At 42.3% G+C, this 22,292-nt stretch overlaps 1 protein-coding gene across 1 annotated transcript in view; it reads right to left on the reverse strand.

Moving 5' to 3' along the window:
* Positions 1–229: 229 nt before the first annotated feature.
* Positions 230–22,292, reverse strand: part of LOC129080572 (nuclear body protein SP140-like) — a 41,955-nt gene continuing 19,892 nt past the window's right edge. The window contains exons 7-14 of the mRNA XM_054586108.1: positions 9,790–9,894; positions 7,800–7,942; positions 6,633–6,680; positions 2,929–3,044; positions 2,128–2,236; positions 1,744–1,821; positions 1,399–1,530; positions 230–612 (exon numbers count right to left, since the gene is read on the reverse strand). Coding sequence (XP_054442083.1) covers positions 517–612; positions 1,399–1,530; positions 1,744–1,821; positions 2,128–2,236; positions 2,929–3,044; positions 6,633–6,680; positions 7,800–7,942; positions 9,790–9,894 — 827 coding nt within the window. The 3' untranslated portion in view covers positions 230–516. The remainder of the gene's footprint in view (positions 613–1,398; positions 1,531–1,743; positions 1,822–2,127; positions 2,237–2,928; positions 3,045–6,632; positions 6,681–7,799; positions 7,943–9,789; positions 9,895–22,292) is intronic.

The following is a 22,292-nucleotide window of genomic DNA, read 5'->3' on the forward strand; positions in this document are numbered from 1 at the left end:
TGTGTGTATTTAATGTGTGGCCTAAGACAACTCTTCTTCCAGTGTGGCCCAGAGACTCCAAAAGTTTGGACACCCCTGGCAGTGATCTAAGTCAGAGTTCCATGCCTAGGGCTGGCTTGCTAGACCATTATGTTAAGTTGGATTCCCTAAAGGTAATGTCTGAGATTAAGTCTCTTAAGTAAGTGATTTATTGTGAGCATTCTCTGAGGAGGAGGAGGGGTAAGGGAAGCGGGATACTGCGGTGGGGAGAGCTAAACAAGGGCATACTCATAGCTGGACAATGGCTCTATCCTGATTTGTAGAGTACAGGAACACAAATCACTCCACTTGGTTGGTTCAACGTTTAGGAGGGAACCAACCCCCAGGCCAAAGTGATGTAATGCTCAGGTGAACCTGACTCCATTTAGCCCAAAGCAGTACATTGGGGAGAGGTGGCTACAGCAGCAAGCCCTCACAGCAACAGGGGGATAAGAAATCTGCCTGATAGTGCGATTTTCAGGGTAGCAACAGCATCCACTACACCAGCGAATTGCTCAAGTTTGTTTCCTGAATAGCAAAGATCTTTTTGAAATTCTTCTCAAATTCTTTCTTAGTTAAGTCTGAGTCATTGCACTGTAAAAAAAAAAAAAAACAGATAAAAATAAAGACGATCATTATCAGTGTCATTAGACACTTTGCAACTGAAAATGATCAGGTCTCTTATCTTAAATACCTAAGTTACATTAACCCAGTTAAGTTTAAAGGCACATGCAAGAGCAACTTTTGTTTCCTGAGAGCATGATTACTTCTTGTTGACTAGACCGAAATGGGAAATCATTACTACACCTGAGGACTCTTACTCTTTAGGTTTGGATTGTTTGTTTCAGTGAGAATTAGAAAAGTAATCTAAGATCTTACTAACAATCGAGTATCACAGATGTCTATGTACAACCAGTGATCTTCCTTTCACGTTGTCACTTCTATTCCCCTATGGTGTCCCCTGTTAACTATATGGTCCACTCACATATCAAAGGACTCTGCAGTTTGGGGTTTCTGGGAGGTCTGATTGAGTATATTTGGGGAGAGACATAAAAAACAACAACATGACTTTAGGACACAATCTTCTCCTTAGGCTTGGAGCAGGGAGGAAGTGACTATTCTCAATGGGCACCTGTCACCTTTTCTGAGGGGAATGAGCTCTCAAGGGCCTGGGAGTCTGGTTGCAGGGAAACCTTCTCACTCACTGTTACTCTCCCTGGTGAGCTTATGTCCTTAATTTAAAACCTACTTGCTTCCTAAACCCTTGTTTGTATATAGCCTTTCATAAAATGAGGGAAACTAAAATTTCCCAGCACCAGGAAATGAAGGCAGAGTGACTGAATGGAAAGACAATGAAATGAAAGCAGGAAGGACACTTACCTCAGGGACAGTAAAGAAATTGTTCATGGCTTGCACAAAACCATTCACTTCAGAATACGTTTTGTTAGTGAGATGGCTCTTGATATCATCCAACTTCCTAAGTCTCTCTAGGCATTGAGAAGCCTCCTTAACCTGGAGAAAAATATGTCAATAGGATACTTACTGACACAGTGCAGTAGCTGCCTTCTGTGGATTCCCATCAAACCCAGCAGAAATCCAAGGTGCAGATAAAGGCAGCTCGTGCTCTCCCTCCCGGGGGCTCCGGATCACAAACCCCACACAAGAGCCCTTGTCAAGGTCAGGTAACATCATGGCGGCCTGTATTCATGGTTTGTTGTTACTCACATAATTTTCATGTGGAATGTTTTGGAAAACGATGGTCTCTAAATGTTGATAGACTCTTAAGAGGAGGAAGTCACATTTCTGCAAAAGAAGGAGGTGATGAATGAAAAACAGCTTGGAGAGAATGAGCCCATAGGCATGTCCCGACACACACACATGCCCACACTGGTCTTCTGCAACTTTCCTCAAACTGGTATTGCTCTTAGACACTAACATGTAAGAGCTGGCGTTTTTTCCCACTGCAAACAGGTTCTGGTGAGTTTTCAGTGTGGCTGAGGTGTCGTCAGCCTTACAGGTATCGTTTGGCAACCTCCCCCTCACCCTCTGACTGATGGAGTTCTCACATGTGAGCAGAAAGGAGGAAGCCTAGAGTCAAATCCAACTCACCAGCTTCTCCTCAGGCCCCATCGGCTTCACCAGGACATCAGATTCTTTGTAACGCTGTTGACTTCTTGAAGAATTTTCAATTGTACAGATGGTACACATCAAACTGATCCTAAGATATCAGATATAAGTAACCAAAACAAAGCTCAGAAATAGCTACCACCACTACAGTTGCCACAGTCCTCCTTTCAGGAATGGGCCCGTAGGCATAGTAGGAGTATGAAGAAGACACTTCCCAGGGCCTCCATGATTCTCTGTGATGACCCTTCTCCCACAGAGGGTAGCCACAAGTGGTGAGTGGGTGGAGGCTGGTATCAGGGTGGGTTGTGGGCTCTCCTCTCCCTGTCTGAGTTGTGGGGTAAACTAGGGGCCCTGCCCACCAGGCCTGAGTGTCAGAGACTGGACCTTAACCCACGGGGGCCTTGGGCTTACATTAGCCTGTTGAGAACATGGCAAAATGAGGGAACCAGTCAATGTATGCTTCCTTTCTAAATAAGCACAGAACAAACAGCTGGCATTTCCACTTCTGTGAACAGGAGTCTGTGCTGGGAAAGTTCTGGAAAGGACAGTAGCAGTGTGAAGGCAAAAGACCCAGCCACTGGCCTCAGCCACCCAGAGGAGAGAGGAGAACATTCTGCTCCTGCTGCCTGTGTCACTCAGCAGCTCCCGGGATCATACTGCTGGACCCTGGACCTCTGTCCCCGTTCTGTCCCCATCAGGTCACAAGGAGCTATTCAGTAGGGGGACTGTGCATGGCAGGAGGAAGGATATATAAAATGAGAGAGGGAGCTGTATCTAACAAACCCTTTAGTGTCCACAGGTGGGAGGTGACAGTCTCCATGAAAGAAGCTCCGACATTTTTCACAGCGGAAGAGCTTCCCTCCATCCTGGCAGATCTTGCATTTGTTTGGGTTTCCTCCCTGGAAGGTAAACAATGTCCACATCCCCACGGGCCCCTGCTGACCAGCACGGTGGGAATCTGGGACCCTCAGCCTTTGGCGACCTGCAGGGGCTCGTGTGTGTTTCCCCTGAGCTGTGAAGGGGCAGCTTGGGGTGCAGGTTGCAGAAGAAGGATCCCTGGTCTGCAGAGAAGTTCAGGACTGGTCTGTGTGACCAGAAATATATTTCCTATAAAACCAGAGATCCTAACACAGAAGGACAGGTAACAAAACAAGAGGGTGACTTTATAAAAATCAGATTGATTTTATTACATTGCAGATAAAACCAGTTTCTGAAATAAAGTATTAAATCCATTTGCTCACACCACAATGACTAACATAACTCTTGGCAATTCAGTATGTCAAGAAATTGATAAGATGGAATAAACTTTGGAGAAAGCACTGCATCCTGTTTTCTTGGCGGTAGGCTCCTCATGAGTTGAAGGGCCTGATAGGGGTCCCTGGACTATAGATTCAGGGCCTGGAGGGCCCCTGGACCTGTGACACTGCCTTTAGGTTGGAAAGACCATGACACAGATGGTCAGGTGGTGTCTGGAAGGATGGAGCTCTTTGGCTCTGGAAGCCTAAGGAAGATGCCCCATGACTCAGCTTGGTATGTAGGGTGTGGAGGGTCCATCTCTGAAAGGCCAAGGAGTGTGGCAATTGCTTTTTTGTATAAACAATGTGGAAGTCCCACCCCTTTGCCCCATCAACTAACCCTGGATTTCTTACTGGTCTCAATAGGTGGCCTTTAACCAGATTTCATTTTATTTGGAGAAGATAAAATTTGACAGTATTTGCATCCAAGTCTTGCAGCGCAATTCCTACTCATTAAACCCAATTAACTTTATAGAATAGATATGAGGTTACACTGTGTTATATACAAACACCTGTATTCATGACATAGAACTGACCTGTGACTGAGCCCTTTGTTAATGAAGAAAACACAGTGTAAGAAGTAATATTAAAGCTCAACGTCAGATGCTGCTGTGACATTTGGTAACATTGAGACGGCCTCGGAGCGCTTATCTGCATGTGTCTCTTCCCACTCTGCTCACCTGGATAAGGCCCCACAGCTAAACAATTCTTCTTGCCCAAGGATGGTGTGTAACCCCACCCACCCTGGAATATCCAGTTTCAGTTCCCTGTCAGCCATGGAATCTTTCACACAAGCCAGCCACAGCCTCCCATGGAAACTAGGGGGCCACCCGACTCTCCCCAGCCTCTGGTATCCACTCAGTTCCTGAGGGCGACTTCAGTGAGGTCTGCAGGGTAGGCTCTGCCCTCCTTCCTTGGTCTGGGAGTATATGTGACTAACAACATGCATCAATCCATCTGCTGAATGGCAGATACCATTACTTGTCAATTCCCCGATCTGTGCATTGGACAACCCTTCCTCATCAACAGGGTGAAGAAGAGGTTCTTACAATAGAAAACCACGTCATTGTATCTTTTTAAAATGAAAGTCAACATTTACATATGAAGGAGGAAGTACCAGGAACTATATCTCCCCCTGTTTGCTCGACTGATTTTGCCTTCTGAGAAAATCCAGGCAGTTTGAGAACCTCTTGAGGATTGTTCTATCCCGGATAGAAACATCCTGTCTATCCCATGGTCCATTGGAAATGTTCCCACCCTCCTGTGACCATCTGAGGTGACACAAATGAGATTGGCTTGGGGACTGGCCCACCCATGGATGGGTGCTGGGTTGGGGGGAGGTGGGCCATGAGGAGCAGGAGGAGGCAGGGGTGACAGCATTGACCTTTCTCTGCCACGACCCCTTCTGCTTCCTCCAAACCCGTGTGGTCTGTGCCATGTCTCCCCTGGGGCTAATCCCTCAGCCTCACTGCTGTATCTCCTCCCCTTCCCGTCCTTCTCCTTCTCCAACACTTGAACAGAATCCCTCAGGTTTCCACTTTGGCCATTCAGTCGGCCCCAGGTGGCCAAATCCCTCTCAAAGCTGCAGTTCCCTCGCTATGTCTCCAGCTCCCAGATGTCCAGCCTGTCTCTTGCCTTTGTGCACATCCCTGTGCTCACCCATCATGTCTTCTCAGGCCCTTAAAGCAACCCCAAACTCATGCAGTCGAAACTTGATGTGTTCTCCAATCCCCACACCCACTACATGTCCTTTCTTGACGCTTGCACATCATAAAACACACAGCTTCCACCGCAAACCTGAGAATGCATTCAGGATCTATACTCTTGCTCTTATGACAAATCCAGTCTATCCCTACTCCTTCTCATAGTAAAATTTAAGCTTCTTTTGTTAGCTCCCCTGTCCCTGTAGGGCCCACTGTAAATAAGGATGCCGAGACTCTAATGAATTGAAACTTTTTCTTTAAAAAATAAAGAAAAGTGGTCTGCTTTTCAAAGTCTGTATTATATCTCGATTAACAATATACAAAGAACAGATAGGTCCTTCTGAAGCCAATGGGCAGAGTAAGAGTAATTTGGAACATAGCTATATTATTTCTCTTAATGCAGAAAGTAATAAAAGATGGATAGTCACGAAGAATTATTTTGAATCTTGTTCTGGGATTTTGGGTGAATAGTCCTACCTTGGGGGAATCAGGATTTTGGTCATTTCTTTTAATTAAAAAAAATCCATTTTTTAAATTGGATTGTTTGTCTCCTGGAGTGGAGTCAGGAAAATGGGGGCAATTGTACTTGAACAATAACAACAAATAAATAAATTAAATAAATATAAAAATATCCATACATGAGAAAGTACAAGTGCCATGAGACATTTTGCCAAGAGCTGTCACTCAGTGTTCTGGGAGGATCCAGAATCACATGCCCAATGGGGACTGAGGCTGCTCCAGCCTGGAGGCCCGGGGACAGTTTCCTTCCCCTCACTGTAGGTGCCACAGATTATTATCGTCATTCTCCAGAAAGTGGTGACCCTCTTCCCAGAAGAACAAGACAATAATAAATGTAAACAGTGCACAAATATCTTGCATCCATAAATTTTAATAAAGACCAGGCCCTCATCTCTTTGTCTGTTTGTTAGCACAGCCACACATTTGAGTTGGCGGAGGAGAGTATATCAAGTGATGATGTCCTGGTCCCAGTGTCAGAGATTCCGATCAATTGGTCTGGGTGGGATTTAGGCATTGGTATTCTCCTTAAATCATAGAAGGAGTAACTAGTCTATTTTGATGGCTCCTTTTCACCCCCATCTCAAATGTTTACAATTCACAGATAACCTTGCGTACAACCTAATATTCAGTGGAGCATCCCTGCAGTCATGCAAAATAAATGAATAAAATAAAATGAAATGAAGAGCTGAGGGAGGGAAGGAGGGAGGGGGCAAGGGAAAGTGGTGGGGGGGAGGCGGAGACAAATGTATTTAAAAAGTAAATAAATTTAAAAAAAAGCGGGAACACACACACATACACACAAAAAATAAAATAAAATAAAATGAAATAAAATGAAATGAAATAAAATAAAATCAGAAGAGAGTAGAAGAGGAAACTTAATAATGATAATCCCACAGTTGAGAAACCATAAAAAATGTAGTATATATAAAAATCAGTTATGTAATATGAACTAATATAAAGTAATACTCACCTTTTTGTTCCTGCCACATGTTGTTTGAGGTTTAGGTAATTTTCCATTCTGAAAGATAAAAATATCTGAGTAAAGGGGTAGCCTGTATTTATGCACTGTGAGTATGGTATTGCGACCTCCTTGTAAATATTTCTTCTTGGACATCACACTGCCAGCTCACTGAGAAACCATCTCCCTCTCCTCACCTGAACTTATTCGAGAATTCCTCAAGGGTACCTAGAAAATCATCTTCAGAACAGTTTTCCTTGCTCTGTGCTTTTTCCTAACTTTTGAGAGGTTTTCCTTCAGAATGTCTGGCACCTCTCACCCCCTCCCCATTCCACCAGTGCCACGCACACCTGCCTCCTCACACCAGGGCTATTCCACCGACACACACGGGTCCCACACCTACATAGGGTCAGGCACTCTGGACAATGCTGGGCACACAAAGAAGGACAAACCCTAGAGGGGTCTAGAGAGACAAAGTGAATGCATGGAAGGGTAGGATTAAACAGGGTGAGAAGGGCCTTACTAGTGAGTTCAGGGGGCCCAGGGAAGGGGTGACCAGCCAGGTCAGTCAGGGAACATTCAGGCAGGAGGGACAGGGGAGCTGAGCCTTGCGGGTTGACTACACGTTTCTTGGGCTGAAAGACAGTGAAGTCATTTCAGGGCCCCATGTGGTGTGAGACACTGTTTAAATATGTCATTTCACACCCCAGGAGACTCCCTGGTTCTGCGCTGTCTATGTTACGAGTTTAAACTCCTTACTTTCACCTTAAATCCCTCTGCAAACAACCCCAATCGATGGATTATGCTGTGTCACAGGCAGTCCATCTACCTCAACCTATGGAGTGACGTTTATCATGGTTCTGGTTTTTACACCATTTTTCATGAGTGTCTTCTGCCCTCTTGTTTGACTGTAAATGGTCTTCTTTCTTTCAGAGCCTAACGTTGTCTGCAGGCACCTGTGTCAGAAGGACTTTTCCTTCTCCCAAACCCCTGCATCCACCTGACAGACCCCCTTTGAGAAATCAATGGGCTCTCTGGTACTGAGGTATGAGTGTGGGGCGCCTCTCCCTGGGGAAAGGATAGTCAGGGGCCTCAGGGCTCCAGACATAACTCAGCATTTACTGTGTGAGCAAAGAGTGACCTCATCGTCCACCACAACAAGGAAAGCTGCTGAAATACCTCCATCAGCCATTTAAGGGTTTTCCCACCGCACATCAGGCTGGTCTTCCAGTTGCTTGCTTTCGCAAGGTCCCCTTTTTCTTCAAATTCTCTGGGAGTGAACCAGTTTCCATCTTCACTTCTTATACACTTCACTGTGACTCCTGTAAGATTTGGGTAAGTGATTCTGACACCTCTTTGTCCTCATAGCTCAGATGTTGGTCTCCTGCCACATTGGATACAAAGTCACCCAATTTGGGTTTAAGATCAATAGCTGGAGAGTCTTTACACCCCTCTCATGGTTCAGAACCCCCAAACCCAGCCTGTAAGTTCGCTCCAAGGAGATTTCCTGCTTTGGATTAAAATTTCAAGTGGGGGCCCTGCTCCTCAAATGGCACTAATGCAACATCTGGGTTCTGCGTTGCAATTTTCTTCCAGTTTAATGGCATTATTGTGAAGAAATTTTTTTCCATCCTTGAAATTATGGGTAGCTGACATTAAAGTAATTGTGAAATATTAATTAGTGGAAAACTGGACTTATATACAGAAGACAGTCATACACTTAACCCCATTATTCATTAGAGAGAAGGAAATCAAAACCACATTACACCCCTAGGACGGCCATAATACAACAGACAGATAATCACAGTGCAAACGCAGAGAACGCGGAGCCCTCGGCATCTGCTGGTGGGACTATAAACTGGTGCAATACTGCGGAAAATAGCTTGGTTTTTTCCTCTATATGTTAAACATAAAATTACCGTTTAATTCTGCTATTTGACTCCAGAGTACGTACCAAAAAGAATTTAAAAGATATGTTCACAAAAAATCTTACATAAACCAGCATTATTCATGATAGCAAAAGAGTGAGAAAACCTAAATTGATACATAAGTACAGTATTGCATATCTATACCATGGCCTATTATATTGGAAGAAGGAAGGGATCTTATCTGACAATAAAAAAGAATGAAGTATTACTATATTTATAAAACTTGAAAACATCATATTTAGTGAAAGAATCAGTCACAGAAAAGCACATGCTCTATGAGTCAATTAATGTGAAATGCTTAGATTAGACTAATTTTTAGATCAGAACATAGATTAATCATTGCTTATGGTGGGCAAGGAGCTAGGGTTGGGTATGGGCATTGTCTACTGAGAGACATCGGGTCTCCTTCAGTGTGGGACAAAATGTTCTAAAATTAGATTGTGATGATGCTTTTATAATGTTGTGAATGAACAAAACAGACAAACAAAAACTCAACAGTGAATGTTACACCTTAAATGGTGAATTGTATATGTGAGTTGTATCTCAGTGAAGCTGTTTTAAAATGTTATGTTGCAACATTTCTTTATATTAACTGTTTTCATAGCCACATTACATATAATCTGATAGGAAGTTCACCATAATAGACAACGATTGAAAAGCTTTCTAATGTTAAAGCCACAAAACACATTATATTCATTGTGTGAACTAACTCTCAGAGTCACACCTGGAGGCAGGTTTGTACCTGTCACCCGTTTCTCAGATGAGAACGTTCAGGCTCGGGGAGGTCCCAGCCTTCACACTGCCGCTCTGGGCAGGGCTGAGGCTGGGACTCAGGGTTTCTGACTCTAAACCCTGTGATCTCCCCACCACACCTGACACCCTGTCCTGGCGGTGAATATCCAGAGGGGACACAGGAGGCGAGCTTGCAGGCTGAGGGCCTCTTCCCTGTTGTATCTGGTTCAAAGTAAAAAGTGCAGCATTTTCCACCCAGAGACGGACAATCCTGCACTTCTCTTTGGTTCCTTGGGCTTCCTCATGGGCACTTGCATGTGGGAGTGAGCACTTAATATACACCATTGTTTAAAGTGTAAACATATCATCTTAGGGATCCTTCCTCCTTCTTTCCAGCCACAGTGGGGCCTCAGTTCCTTGAACAACTGGAAATTCACACGGGTAATTCCATTATTTCATGTGATTCCTTCATATAGGGGTTGCAAGTTAAAGTAAACCTTGAAACCTACCTCGTTCCAATTTTCTCTTAATTAAGTTCCCCTCCACCTCCCTACAGGTCACAGGAAGTATTTCATCTTTAAAATCCACAGGCACATCTGGGTACTGTCTTGCCCCTGAAAGAGAAGATTCTTCATTCCATCTCATTTCACAGTTGTACACGGACAACTTCCTACCATGTGATGGTTGTGTCTATAAAGTCATAGGGGTACTTAGGAAGCTTTATTCCACAAATCTCCAGAGTTTCAGAATCTTTCAGGGGCACTTTTGATACATAAGCACAGAACATCTACCTTCATTTCACCTCTCAACCCACCCCCCAGTCAGAACGCTGTAGCAGAGACACCAGGCGTCCACACGAGACTGTCTCAGCCCCGCCCCCATGTGGTCACCCCCTGATTCTCGGGTGACAGTGGCACACACAGCTGCTGCCCTGGTAGGAGGGGGCTCGGCACCGGGGCTATTTCCCTGCACTCAGGTCGCTGCAGACAAAGTCCAGGCCGTGCAGGCCTCTTCCTGTGTGAGCTCTGACGCAGGGGCAGAGAGGACAGCGATGGGCCGACCTGATGGACACGGCGTCTGCTGTTTGTGTTCGCTGCTTTGCCTCATTCTCATTTCTCCCCTGCATCAGCTTCTCCAGAGCTGAAAGGGAAGCCCAGGAAGCTCTAGAACAATCTGGAAATTGTATGGCTGGCTGGGCCATTTGCAGTCTGACAATGGTGCGTCTTTCATCAAAAGCTACACCCAATGCTCTGATCATCTAACTTTGTGACCTTGTCTCCTACTGTCCACACATTTCCCTGTTAGGGCTCTTTGGTCAGAGAAGTCTGCTGTTCCCTTCGAAGGCAGAGAGGGATCAACTTCTTCCTGCACTGTGACCAGGACAAAAATGTTTGGGGATTAATGGTATTATAGAGACCAAGTCTGAAAATTCTCATTTCTGCTCTGACCCTTGCTGGGAATGACGCCCTGTTCTTTCCCCAACCAACCTGGAGGGTACCTCCTTCAGAATCGCTAGAGGTTTCAGATTTTATTTTGGTTATAGTTTTTGGAAATGCCTTTTCCCTGCTTGTATCTGACCCTTCTGGATGAAAAGTGTGAATGACAATAGGAGATTATAGAAAGAAAGAGAAAGTTAGAGCTAGTGGAATGGTACAAAGTTTTTGTGGCAATGGAAGAAGAGCAAAGATCCAGGCACTTGAGGAGGAAACACCTACGAGGTATGGGAGGTGGAGAGGCATTAATGACATCTGTCACTCAGAGTTGCCCTGAGTCTTCCTTCCAGAAGGAAACCACTCGGTTCAGGTTTTTCACCAAACGAATACTGAGTCTTCCGCTCAGCCTCATGTGAGGAAACAGGGGCTGGTGCCAATACCTGACATGTACTCTGGACAATGTCTGCACACTGATTCTCAGTCATTCAGTGGTGGGGTGTAGCAGTGGCAAATGCCATGAGGACACTATGAACAAAGAGGCCAGATTGGAGAGACTTCCCTGTCCCCACCTCCTTCTAAACCCCTTCAGCACTGGACAGAGCTGAGAGCTGTAAGGATCCCAGCTGGCCAGGGGCCCACCTTACCCCGGCGGCTGTGTTCCCCTTAGGAACCTCAGCAACTGCAAGTGCCTGTCTTTCAGGGTCGCCCTGCGTGCCCTTGGGATTGTACCTCCTGCGTGAAAGCCAGGCCTTCACGTGCCTCTCGTGCAAACATGGTGACTTGCACTGTAGGGGTGATTATGGGAGACTTAAAACAACCATTGTCTAGGAAATTTGTTAAATACTGAAGGAAACCAACTGAGCGAGTTTGTTCCTAACCTCCGGTGGTCCCATTAATCATCGTGGCTGGTGGAGTGGTGTCCTCATGGGGAAACTGCCAGGACCTGCTGTGTGAGGCCAATTTGTTGGGAGGCAATTGTCCAAGGCTTGCCACATGCCCAGAGTCTCTTGTCACAGATGGGTGAGCGGCAAACAGTTTTGGAAGCCAGGATTAATGTAGCCCTCCAGGTCAGAGGGCAAATTTGTTTTCCGATCAGTATAATGAGAGGATATTTCCCTCCTTAGAAATATCCCAGGGTAGTGAAGTCTCCCTCCTCTCCTCAGAGAAGATTTTCTTAAGTTCCAAGGTGATGGTCATGTTCTGTGTCTTTATAAAGATTTGGATTTTACAGGAGTATAATTTAGTCAGAACTGAAAGAAAGGTATAGTTAATACTTGCACATCTCACTGTAAATATTATCTCAGGAGAAAAAAAGAAGAAATGCATATATTGAAGTCTAGTTAATAATATCCATGTGAAGTGTTTGGAAGGAAGCCTACTCTTGTCTGCAACTTTAAAGTGTTTCAGACTTGAGGATGGTTAGTGGATGGACAGGGAAATGGACAGATGGACAGAAATGCGATAGAGCAAGAACAGTGCATGTTAATCATGAATCTCTGTTTACTGTAAATTTTCCCAAGTTTTCAGTAGTTTTAAAATTTTCATAATTCAATATTGGATAAAGACATTTTGGCAAGAAAAAATGCTTATTAACCAAAAAGTAACAGTTAAAATACAAGAATATCCATCAGCGACACAATATTTTCTAGAAGACAATTCAGTAATCATATTAGTATATTGAGGAGAAATAAATGTTCACCTAGAATTTTTACTCTTCATAAGAAAATAAATGCCAATTCGCACTTACCACACTTGGCAGTGTTACCACTTAGACAGTCTCAATGCAAGAATGAACAATTTTTTTTCAGGTAGACCAGATATGACATCGACAAAAGAAACAATGAGTGCATAAAATGGTGAAAAATTCAGGTAAGTAAATAGTGACTGCAAAATGATAATAGTTTCAAAATTTATATTAAAAAGATTAATAACAAAGTGCTAAACTGCAATAACTTAATGATAGAGATGGGATGTTTAATTTGAGGAAATCCGTGCTAAGATCTTTGACATTTTTTGAGATTAAGGTATGGTTAAAGAGATTACAGGAATTTTATCTCCAATTTCCACACTTGAAGAGAAAAAAGATGGAATGTAGAATTCTATCTCAATCAACATATGCCCCTGTATGTCTATCTCAAGCAGAAAAGACATACAAAAAAACACAAAATGTGTGGTTAGCAAGAATATAGATATATCAATCCACATATATCAGGGACATAATAAAATTAACAAATAAAACTTAACTATTAAGGGATTATGATTTCCATAGATTACAAAAAATGTCTCATTACAAGAGGTATAAAACAAAGCTGCATAAGAAGTTTTAACAAAAAAGAGGTAAAAAATATAAAAGTTAATGTAACAGTATTAGCCCTCTGAAAAAAGATATTTGAAGGCAAAGAGCATGAGTAAGGATGAAGAGGAACACTTTGTAACTATAAAAGAATAAATACAGTAAGTAATAACTACCATAGATAGCATCAAAGTATTTAAAGTAAAACAATAGTACAAGAAGGAATTGACAAATATTCAATCATTTGGAAAATTTGACACATCACTATATACAGACCTAGTGGATCAAAGACAGCCTAATTTACTATGGTTATAGTAGACTTAGACAGTGAATTTCATAAAAAATATGTATACAGGGAGAAGTCAGAGCCAACATAGAGGTCAAATGTATATTATTTCAAGGGACTTAAAACATTTACACCTATTGATCACACATTTAGTTCCAAAAGAACTTTCAAAAAATTTTAAAGAGTTAATGAAGTCAGGTCTTAATATTGTATTCCAGGTACCCATTTTTAATTCCTAATTTACTAACATTTATGTTTTTGGAGATTTCATAGTCCAGGTAAAATAGCATAGCTCATAACTTCCCTAAGAGCTGGCAGAACTACCAGCTTAAGATTCGATGAGTAAGGATCTCAGCTGGTGGCAGAGGAGGTGAAATCTACACTAATCTCCTCCCAGGACCAAATTGGAATTCCAACTACCTTATAGAATAATATCATGAATAACCAGCCAAACAATAGCAGGAGAGAAGCTTTATAACCAAGGACTTATGGAAGAAACCACATCACTACAATGAGACTGTTAGGAAGTCCAGAGGTGTGAGAAGGCTGGCTCGGCTCCCACAGGTAGCAGCTGAATTTCCAGAAGGATATTTTAGTGGCCAGAGAGTGTTTCCAAGATCAGCACAACAGCCTATAACACCAAACTGGAAAAGCCTACAAATGACATCTGGCTGTGAAACATAGCATGGTTTCTGTCTGCCAGGGAGAGAGGGCTAGAAATGCAGAGAGCCTCTTCATGGGTCAATGCACAAAATTTCATTCACAGCCCCTTACCCTGGGCCCTGGCAGAGAGAAGGCAGACTGGACTAGAGCTGCATGAGGAGACCCTGTGCTCAGTCATTCCCCATATTTCAGAAGCCATCTTTCTCAGGCAGAGCACTCCCCTCCATGTGACATCAGCCTGAGGGAAGCAATAGCCACATATGCAGGAATCCCTCTTGCCCTACACTGTGGAGCTTCAGCTGGGCTGCTGAGGAGTACAGATTGGGGCACTTTCAAAATGATTAAGCTTAACAGAAACCCTGTAAGATGAGACAGATCTTTGGGAGCTCTGAGTCTATAGCAGACTTTCCCACAGGCCCCGTGTTGGTAAAAGTAGGCCTTGGGGTGCAGCCTGGTTCTTTTGGCACACACCCAGGCCCAGCAGAGTAAATTATTGATAACTCCAAACAGGTTGCTTAGGGCCAGTCACAGGCAGCATTTGACACAGGGCTACCCAAGAGTCTGTGCAGATTTCCCTGAAACATAGAAACACAAAGAGGCAGCCAAAAAGGGAAACAAAGAAACAGGCTCCAACTGAAAGAACAAGAGGATTCTCCATAAGAGCAAAATAAAATAAAGGCAAGCAAATTATCAGATACAAAGTTTAAAGTAGTGATTATAGGATGCTCAACAGCATTAAAAAAGACATAGAAGCTATACAAAAGGACCATTCAGAAATCAAGAATGCAATATCTGAAATAAATAATACACTGGAAGGAATAAACAGTAAGTTAGATGAAACAGAGTGTCAAGTCAGTGATTTGGAAGACAAGGTAGAAAAACCACCCAAGCAGAGCAGCAAAAGAAAAGCAAATTAAATGAGAAGAGAGTTTACGGGACCTTTGGGACAAGGTGAAGTATAACAACATCCACACCGTGGGGATACAAAAAGGAGAAGGGTGTGAGCAAAGGATCGAGAACCTATTCGAAGACATAATGACCAAAACTTCCCAAACTTGGTGAAGGAAAAAGAGACATAGTACATGGAGCACAGACAGTCGCAAACACGATGGACCCAGAAGTCCAAACCAAGACACTCATAGTTAAAATGGCAAAGCTTAGGGACAAGGAGAGAGTCTTAAAAGCTGCAAGAGAAAAGCAATTATTTACCTAAAAAGGAGTTCCCATTAGACTGTCATTTGATTTCTCAGCAAAAAATTTCAGACCAGAAGGGACTCGCATGAAATATTCAAGTGATGAAACACCAGGACCTATACCAGGCTACTTTACCCAGCAATTTAAAATTGGAGGAGAAATAAAGAGCTTCCCAGATAAGAAAAACCTAAAGGAGTTTGTGAACACCAAACCAGTATTGGAACAAATGTTAAAGGCCTGCTTTAAGAAAAAGAAGAGAAAAAAATAGAGGAAAACAGTTAAAAATAAAATGACAATAAATACATATCTATGAATAATCACTTTAAATGTAAAAGCCCTAAATGTTACAACCAAAAGACATAAGATGACTCATGGATGAGAAAAGAAGACCTATATATATGCTGACTCCAAGAGATGCCCCTCAAACTGAAAGAGACACGCAGACTAAAAGTAATGGGATTTGAAAAGGTATTTCATGCAAACGGAAAGGCCAAAAAAGCTGGGCTAGCAATAGTTATATCCAAAAAATAGACTTTAAAACCAAGGCTATAGTAAGAGACAAAGAAGAATGTTACATAATGATAAAGGGAACAATCCAACAGGAGGATATAAACCTGATAAATATTTATGCAACCAACATAAGATCACCAAAATACATAAAGCAAATTTTGATGGACATAAAAGAGATGGATAAAGAGAAATACAGTCATAGTCAGGGACTTTAACTCCCTATGGACTCCAGTGGATAGTCTTCCAGACAGAAATTCAACAACGATCGAGTGGCCTTAGACAAAACACTAGATCAAATGGATTTGATTGATATCTTCAGAGCATTTCACCCCAAAGCAGCAGAATACACATTATTTTCAAGTGCACATGGAATGTTTTCTAGGAGAGACCACATGTTAGGACACAAAGCAAGTCTCAGTAAATTTCAGAAAACTGAAATCATATCAAGCACTTTCTCTGAACATAATGCCATGAAACTAAAATTCATTCACAAGAATAAAACTGAAAAATACACAAATACCTGGAAATTAAATAACATGAAAGAATGCATGAGTCAACAATGAGATCAAGAAAGCAATCAGAAGATACTCTGAAACAAATGAAAATGAGAATACAACATTCTAAAATCTATGGGACACACAGAAAGCAAAGCTTAAGTGGGAAATCCAGAGCATTACAGACTTCTCTCCAAACAAACAAGCAAACGAGAAAAAGCTCAAATAAACAATTTAACTTTACACTTAAAAGAACTTAAAAAAGTACAATAAACAAAGCCCAAGGTGAGTAGAAGAAAGGAAATAACAAAAAACAGAGGGGAACTGAATAGAGACTAAAAAAGACCACAAAAGATCGATGGAACCAAGACCTCATTCATTGAAAAGACAAATGAGATTGACAAGCCTTTAACCAGATTCATCAAGAAAAAAAAGAGGAGTAATTACAACTGACACCAAAGAAATACAAAGGATTATAAGAAAATATTATGAACAACCATAAGCCAACAAGCTGGACAACCGGGGTGAAGTGGATAAATTTCTAGATGAACAATATTCCAAAACCAAGTCAGGAGGAATCAGAGAATCTGAATAGACAGATTACATCTAGTGATATTGCAACACTAATAAAAATTCACAATAAAAAAACCCTGGACTGGATGGCTTCACAGGTGAATTTTACCAAACAATTCAGAAAAAACTAAGACCTCTTCTTCTTAAACTATTTCAAATGATTAAAGATGAGGGAAGTCTTCCAAACTCATTCTACAAGGTCAACATTATCCTAATTCAAAAACCACATAAAGATACTACAAAAAAAGAAAATTATAGGCTAATATCCATGATGAAAAAGACCCTAAAATTCTCAACAACACATTAGCAAACCAAATAGAGCAAGAAGTAAAAAAATGTCCAGCACCACGATCAGGTGGCATTTATTCTTGGAATGCAATATTGTTACAACATTCACAAATTAATAAATGTGATTCACCATATAAAGAAAATGAAAGATAAAAGCCACATGATCATAGCAATAGATGCAGAAAAGCATCTGATAAAACAGCACCTATTAATGATAACTAAAAACCTCTCAGCAAAGTGGGGATAGAGGGAACATACCTAAACATAATAAAGGTCATATATAATAAACTCACTGCCAGCATCACACTAAGGTGCAAAAGCTACAGGTGTTCCCATTAAGATCAGGAACAGGACAGGTAAGTTTGCCTCACCTCTCTTATTCAGCATAGTACTGGGAGTCTTTGCCATAGCAATCAAAGAAGAGGAAATGAAAAGCATTTGAATTGGAAAGGAAAAGGTAAAACTGTCATCATTGGCAGAAGACATGATATTGTAAATAGATAACCTTAAAGATTCCACCAAAAAAACTACTAGAACTGATAAATGAATTCAGGAAAGTAGCAGGATACAAAATTAATACCCATAAATCTGTTGCAATTTTATATGCCAAAAATGAACAGAAAAGGAAATTAAGAAAAAAAATTCCATGTCACATTGCTTCAAAATGAATAAAATATCTAGGAATAAATTTAACCAAGGATGAAAAAGACCTGTATGTGAAAAATTATAAGAAACTGAAGAAGATACAAATAAGTGGAAGTACATACTGTGTTTATGGATAGGAAGAATTCACATCATTAAAATATCCATACCACCCAAAGCAATCTATAGATTCTGTGCAATTCCTATCAAGATAGCAATGACATATTTCACAGAACTAGAACAAATATTTCAAAAATTTACATGGAACCACAAAAGGCCCCACATAGCAACAGCGATCCTGAGAAAGAAGAACAAATTTGGAGGAATCACACTACCTAATATGAAACTATACTATAAGACCATAGTAATCAAAATAGTATGGTACTGGCATAGAACCAGACACATAGAACTATGGAAAAGAACAGAAAGCCCAGAATAAACCCACACCTTTATAGTCAATTAATATTTGACAGAGGAAGAAAGGACATACAATGGGATAGTTTATTCAATAAAGTGTTGTGAAATTGTACAGAAATGTGCAGAAAAATGAAACTAAGCCAACTTGACATGTCAAACACAAGAATAAACTCAAAATGGATTAAAGACTTAAGTGTTAGATCCTAAAACATAAAAATCCTAGACGAAAACAAGGGCAGTAAATCTCAGACATTATTCTTAGCAATATTTTTTTCTGATATATCTCTTCAGTCAAGGAAAACAAAAGAAAAAATAAACAAATGGGACTATATCAAAATGAAAACTTTTTGCACAGCAAAGGAAACCATCAACAAAATAAAATTATGGCCCAATGAATGGAGAAACACTCACCAATACCTCTGATAAGATATTAACACCAGAAAGTTATACAGAATTTATAAAACTCAACAAAACCCCCACAAAACAATGCAATTAAACATGGGCAAATATCTGAATAGACATTCTCCAAAGGGAATATACAGGTGACCAATAGACAGTTGAAAAATGCCCATCATCTCTAATCATCAGAGAGATGCAAATTAAAACCGCACTGAGATATCACCTCACACTTGTCAGGGTGGCTATCCTCAATAAATCAACCAACAACAAGTGCTGGTGAAGATGTGGAAAACATGGAACCCTTCTGCATTGTTGGTGGGAATGCAGACTGGTGCAGCCACTGTGAAAAACAGTCTGGAATTTCCTCAAAAAATTAAGAATGGAACTGCCTTTTGACCCAGTGATTTCACTGCTGGGAATTTATCTTAAGAAACCCAAAACACTAATTTGAAAGAATATAAGCACCCCTATGTTCATTGCAGTGTTATTTACAATTGCCAAGAGTTGGAAGAGCCCAAGTGTCCATCAGTAGATGAGTACATAAACCAACTGTGGGACATTAACACAATGGAATAATACTGGCCTTAAGAAGAAAATTTTTCCCTTTGTGAAAGCATCAGTGAACTTCTGAAATCTAATTTTTTTCTATTTCTCCCCAATATAACTTTTCTTTTTTGCAATAGAAAATGTAATGAGTAAGGAAAGCAAAGTTTACTTTGAACATTTGTGATCAAGCCAATTTGGTACTGAATTATAGACAGATCAGTTCTTCAGAGTAGAACACTATTCACAGGTCCATGATTATAAGGAAAGGCACATGAAAGGGCATTTCAATTCATTAAAAAAAGTGTTGGTGTAATTCTTGTAACTACTATTTTACGTCATATACAAAAAGGTGAATCCTGTATGCATTACAGATTTAAATATTAAAAAGCTAATAGGAATCTTTTAAATCTTGAGATAAAAATATCTTTGTAAACTTTATATAAAACCTAGAAACCATAAAGGAAATTTTTGACAGAATTAAATTTTATAAAAGTTTTAAACTTTAGGGCAAAATATACCATTACAAGCCTACAAATGACAACAAATAAGCCAAATATATTAACAAGCATATGCAAAATAGAACCTATGCAATATATTATCCTACCTATTATTGTTCAGCATGGCTTAGAAAAAGACCAACATAACAACAACACTGGTAAGGCATATTCCAGGCATTTGTAGAAGAAGAAAAACAAATAATTAATAACCACTGAAAAATGCTCAAATATGCTGAAATTATAGCAATGCAAATTAAAACAGGAATGAAGCAAAACTTTTTATAGTTTTTGAAAAAATATCTAGTGTTTATAATGTCTAGTGCACAGTGTACTGATTTAAAGTAAAACAGTAAGATATGAATAGTTTTGTTAGGTATATAATACAATTGCAATTGTGCTACAGCTTCTGAAGGCTGCCCTCAGGTTTTGGCTCACTGTCCCCTGGCTTCCTCTTTAAAGACAGCCACATCACAGCTCCCCGATCATTCTTCCATAAGCACACACTCCTCTGGCACAAAAGGTTGTCTGATTTTTAAGGAAATAGCTAATTTGATTGGGGCCACTGGATTATCCAGAGTAATCTCCGCATCTCAAGACCATTAACTAAACCACATTTTCAGAGTCTCCTTCTCCATGTAAAGAAATGGATTACAGGTTCCAGGAAACACACATGGACAGCCCTGTTTCTGTTGGTATAAAATATAGAATCCTATAGGGCTCCCACGTGTGTCATGGGGATTGGCTCCCTTAGACAAAAGGCTCCTCCACAGATCTTCCCTACATAATCACATACCTATTTTTGGCTTCTGCTGGGATGGCTGAGGGCACCTGTGAGCCACATATGTAATCTCATCAAAGAACCTTTCTGTGACGGAATACTCTGACTTTTTGCTATTTCTGAGGCTCTGGCAAAAAGTTGTACAGAAACCCTCTTAGTCATTCTACAGAGCACTCTTGCCTGACAGTGACTCTTGTAATTTTAGGATCTTTCATAACCTGAATAGGCTTAGAATTTTCCAAATTACCACGTCCTGTTTCCTTTTGCCTTACAGGTTTACCCTCAGTTTATCTCGTTCCTTTCACATTTTACTGTAAGCAGCAAAAAGACACCAGCTGCATCTTCATCACCTAGAAATCTCCTTAGGGGGGATTGGAAAGATGGCGGAGGAGTGAAAGGGAGTCACGCTGACCTCCTCCCAAAACCAAACTGGAATTGCAACTAAATAATGGAGTAATCACCTGGAAAGCAGTGGAGCGATAGTGGGAGAGGAGCCTTGGTGCCGCGGACAGTGGATTCGACTCTCACACATCCCAACAGGTGAGAAGTGCGGTGGAGGCTCGAGAGGGTGGGCTGGGTGCGCACGGGCACTGGCACCAGAGGGACATTGAAACGGCCAGTTAGCGTTCCCATGAGAAGAACGGGGTCTGAATCATAAACAGGAACCCCTAAACTACAGCAGCTAAAGCCGAGAAAATACAGACAAAACGCAACCCCAAAAAGCTTAGGGGCGCTCTCTGCCAGGGACAGGTGGCTGGGGATGCAAAAAGACATTTAAAGGGCAAACGCAAAAGTTGCAGCGGCAGCCACCCTCCTTAATCGCTGGGTAGAGGCGGCAGCAGGGTGGGCTTGTGCCTGGGAAAAGACTGGTGAGAAAAACTTTGTGAAGAGAACTGACACGGTGGCCGGTGGAGCCTGGGTGATAACGGACTTCCCACTCTGCAGCTACCATCTCGCTCAGGCATAAGGGAATCAATTAACCTGCCTTTTGTGCGCTCCGCACACAGCTTGTACGCCTGTGAGCTACGGGGCTCAGTGCAGACTGGCTGGGAGAGCCTTGAGGAGAGCCTGGAGACAGAGGCATTGGGGAAAGAACGGGAGGAGGAACCGGGGAGTCCCGACTCCCTCCCCGCTCGGTAGTCTCCATTGTGGGCTGGAAAGGCACGACCCCAAAGAGGCAGAAGCGGGGCACGCACGAACCAGACCGCCTGCGATTGAAACGCAGTCCACACAGGGGTTGGATCCTTGGCCAAAGGGGTCACAGAAATGCCCAGAGGCCTCTGAGGGGAGACTAGAAACGGAGGCATTGGGGAAAGAACGGGAGGAGGAACCGGGGAGTCCCGACTCCTTCTCCTTGCCGTAGTCTCCATTGCGCGGGAAGAGGCCACACCCCCAAAGAGCCAAAAGCTGAAAAGCAAACACAGACACCTCCAAAACACCCAGAGCAGGCGCGCACACTTGCGCCGAGTGACCGACGAGGGTTGGCGAGCGTGTGTATGACCCACGTGGGCTGGCGAACGCTTGCACCTGCCGGCAAGGCCTCACACAGACCGGCACCCATACGGCCTGCGAGGGAGTGCACAGAGGGGCAAGGGCAGGCGTAAATTGACCTACCCGCCGCGATTGCGGAGCGGCCCACAAAATAAGTAGAGCTGCACAGAGTCCCTGGAGGAGAGACCAGAAACAGGATTAACCGGAGGGTCCTAGAGCTGATTTCCTCCCATTTCCGTAGTCCCCATTTGGCGAGGGCAAGCAACGCACCCAAAGAGCCAAAAGCAGGGAAAACACACAATAGAAGACCCTAAACTGACCAGTGCCGCGAAGCTCGCGTGCCAGGGAGGCCAGATGAGTACGCGAGGTTGCGAATAAGCCCCCTGGTCTGGGGCAAGCACATGTGAGCCCAGGCAGGTGGGGGACCCTGCCGCGCTGGGAACGCGCTCAAGGAGCCCGCATGAGAGCGCAGAGAGATCCCAAAAAATAGCCCAGCCCTGACCGAAGG

This window comes from Pteronotus mesoamericanus, unplaced genomic scaffold (assembly GCF_021234165.1).
Source record: "Pteronotus mesoamericanus isolate MK-2021 breed Mesoamerican mustached bat unplaced genomic scaffold, CSHL_Meso_final contig_90, whole genome shotgun sequence".
Lineage (NCBI taxonomy): Eukaryota > Metazoa > Chordata > Mammalia > Chiroptera > Mormoopidae > Pteronotus > Pteronotus mesoamericanus.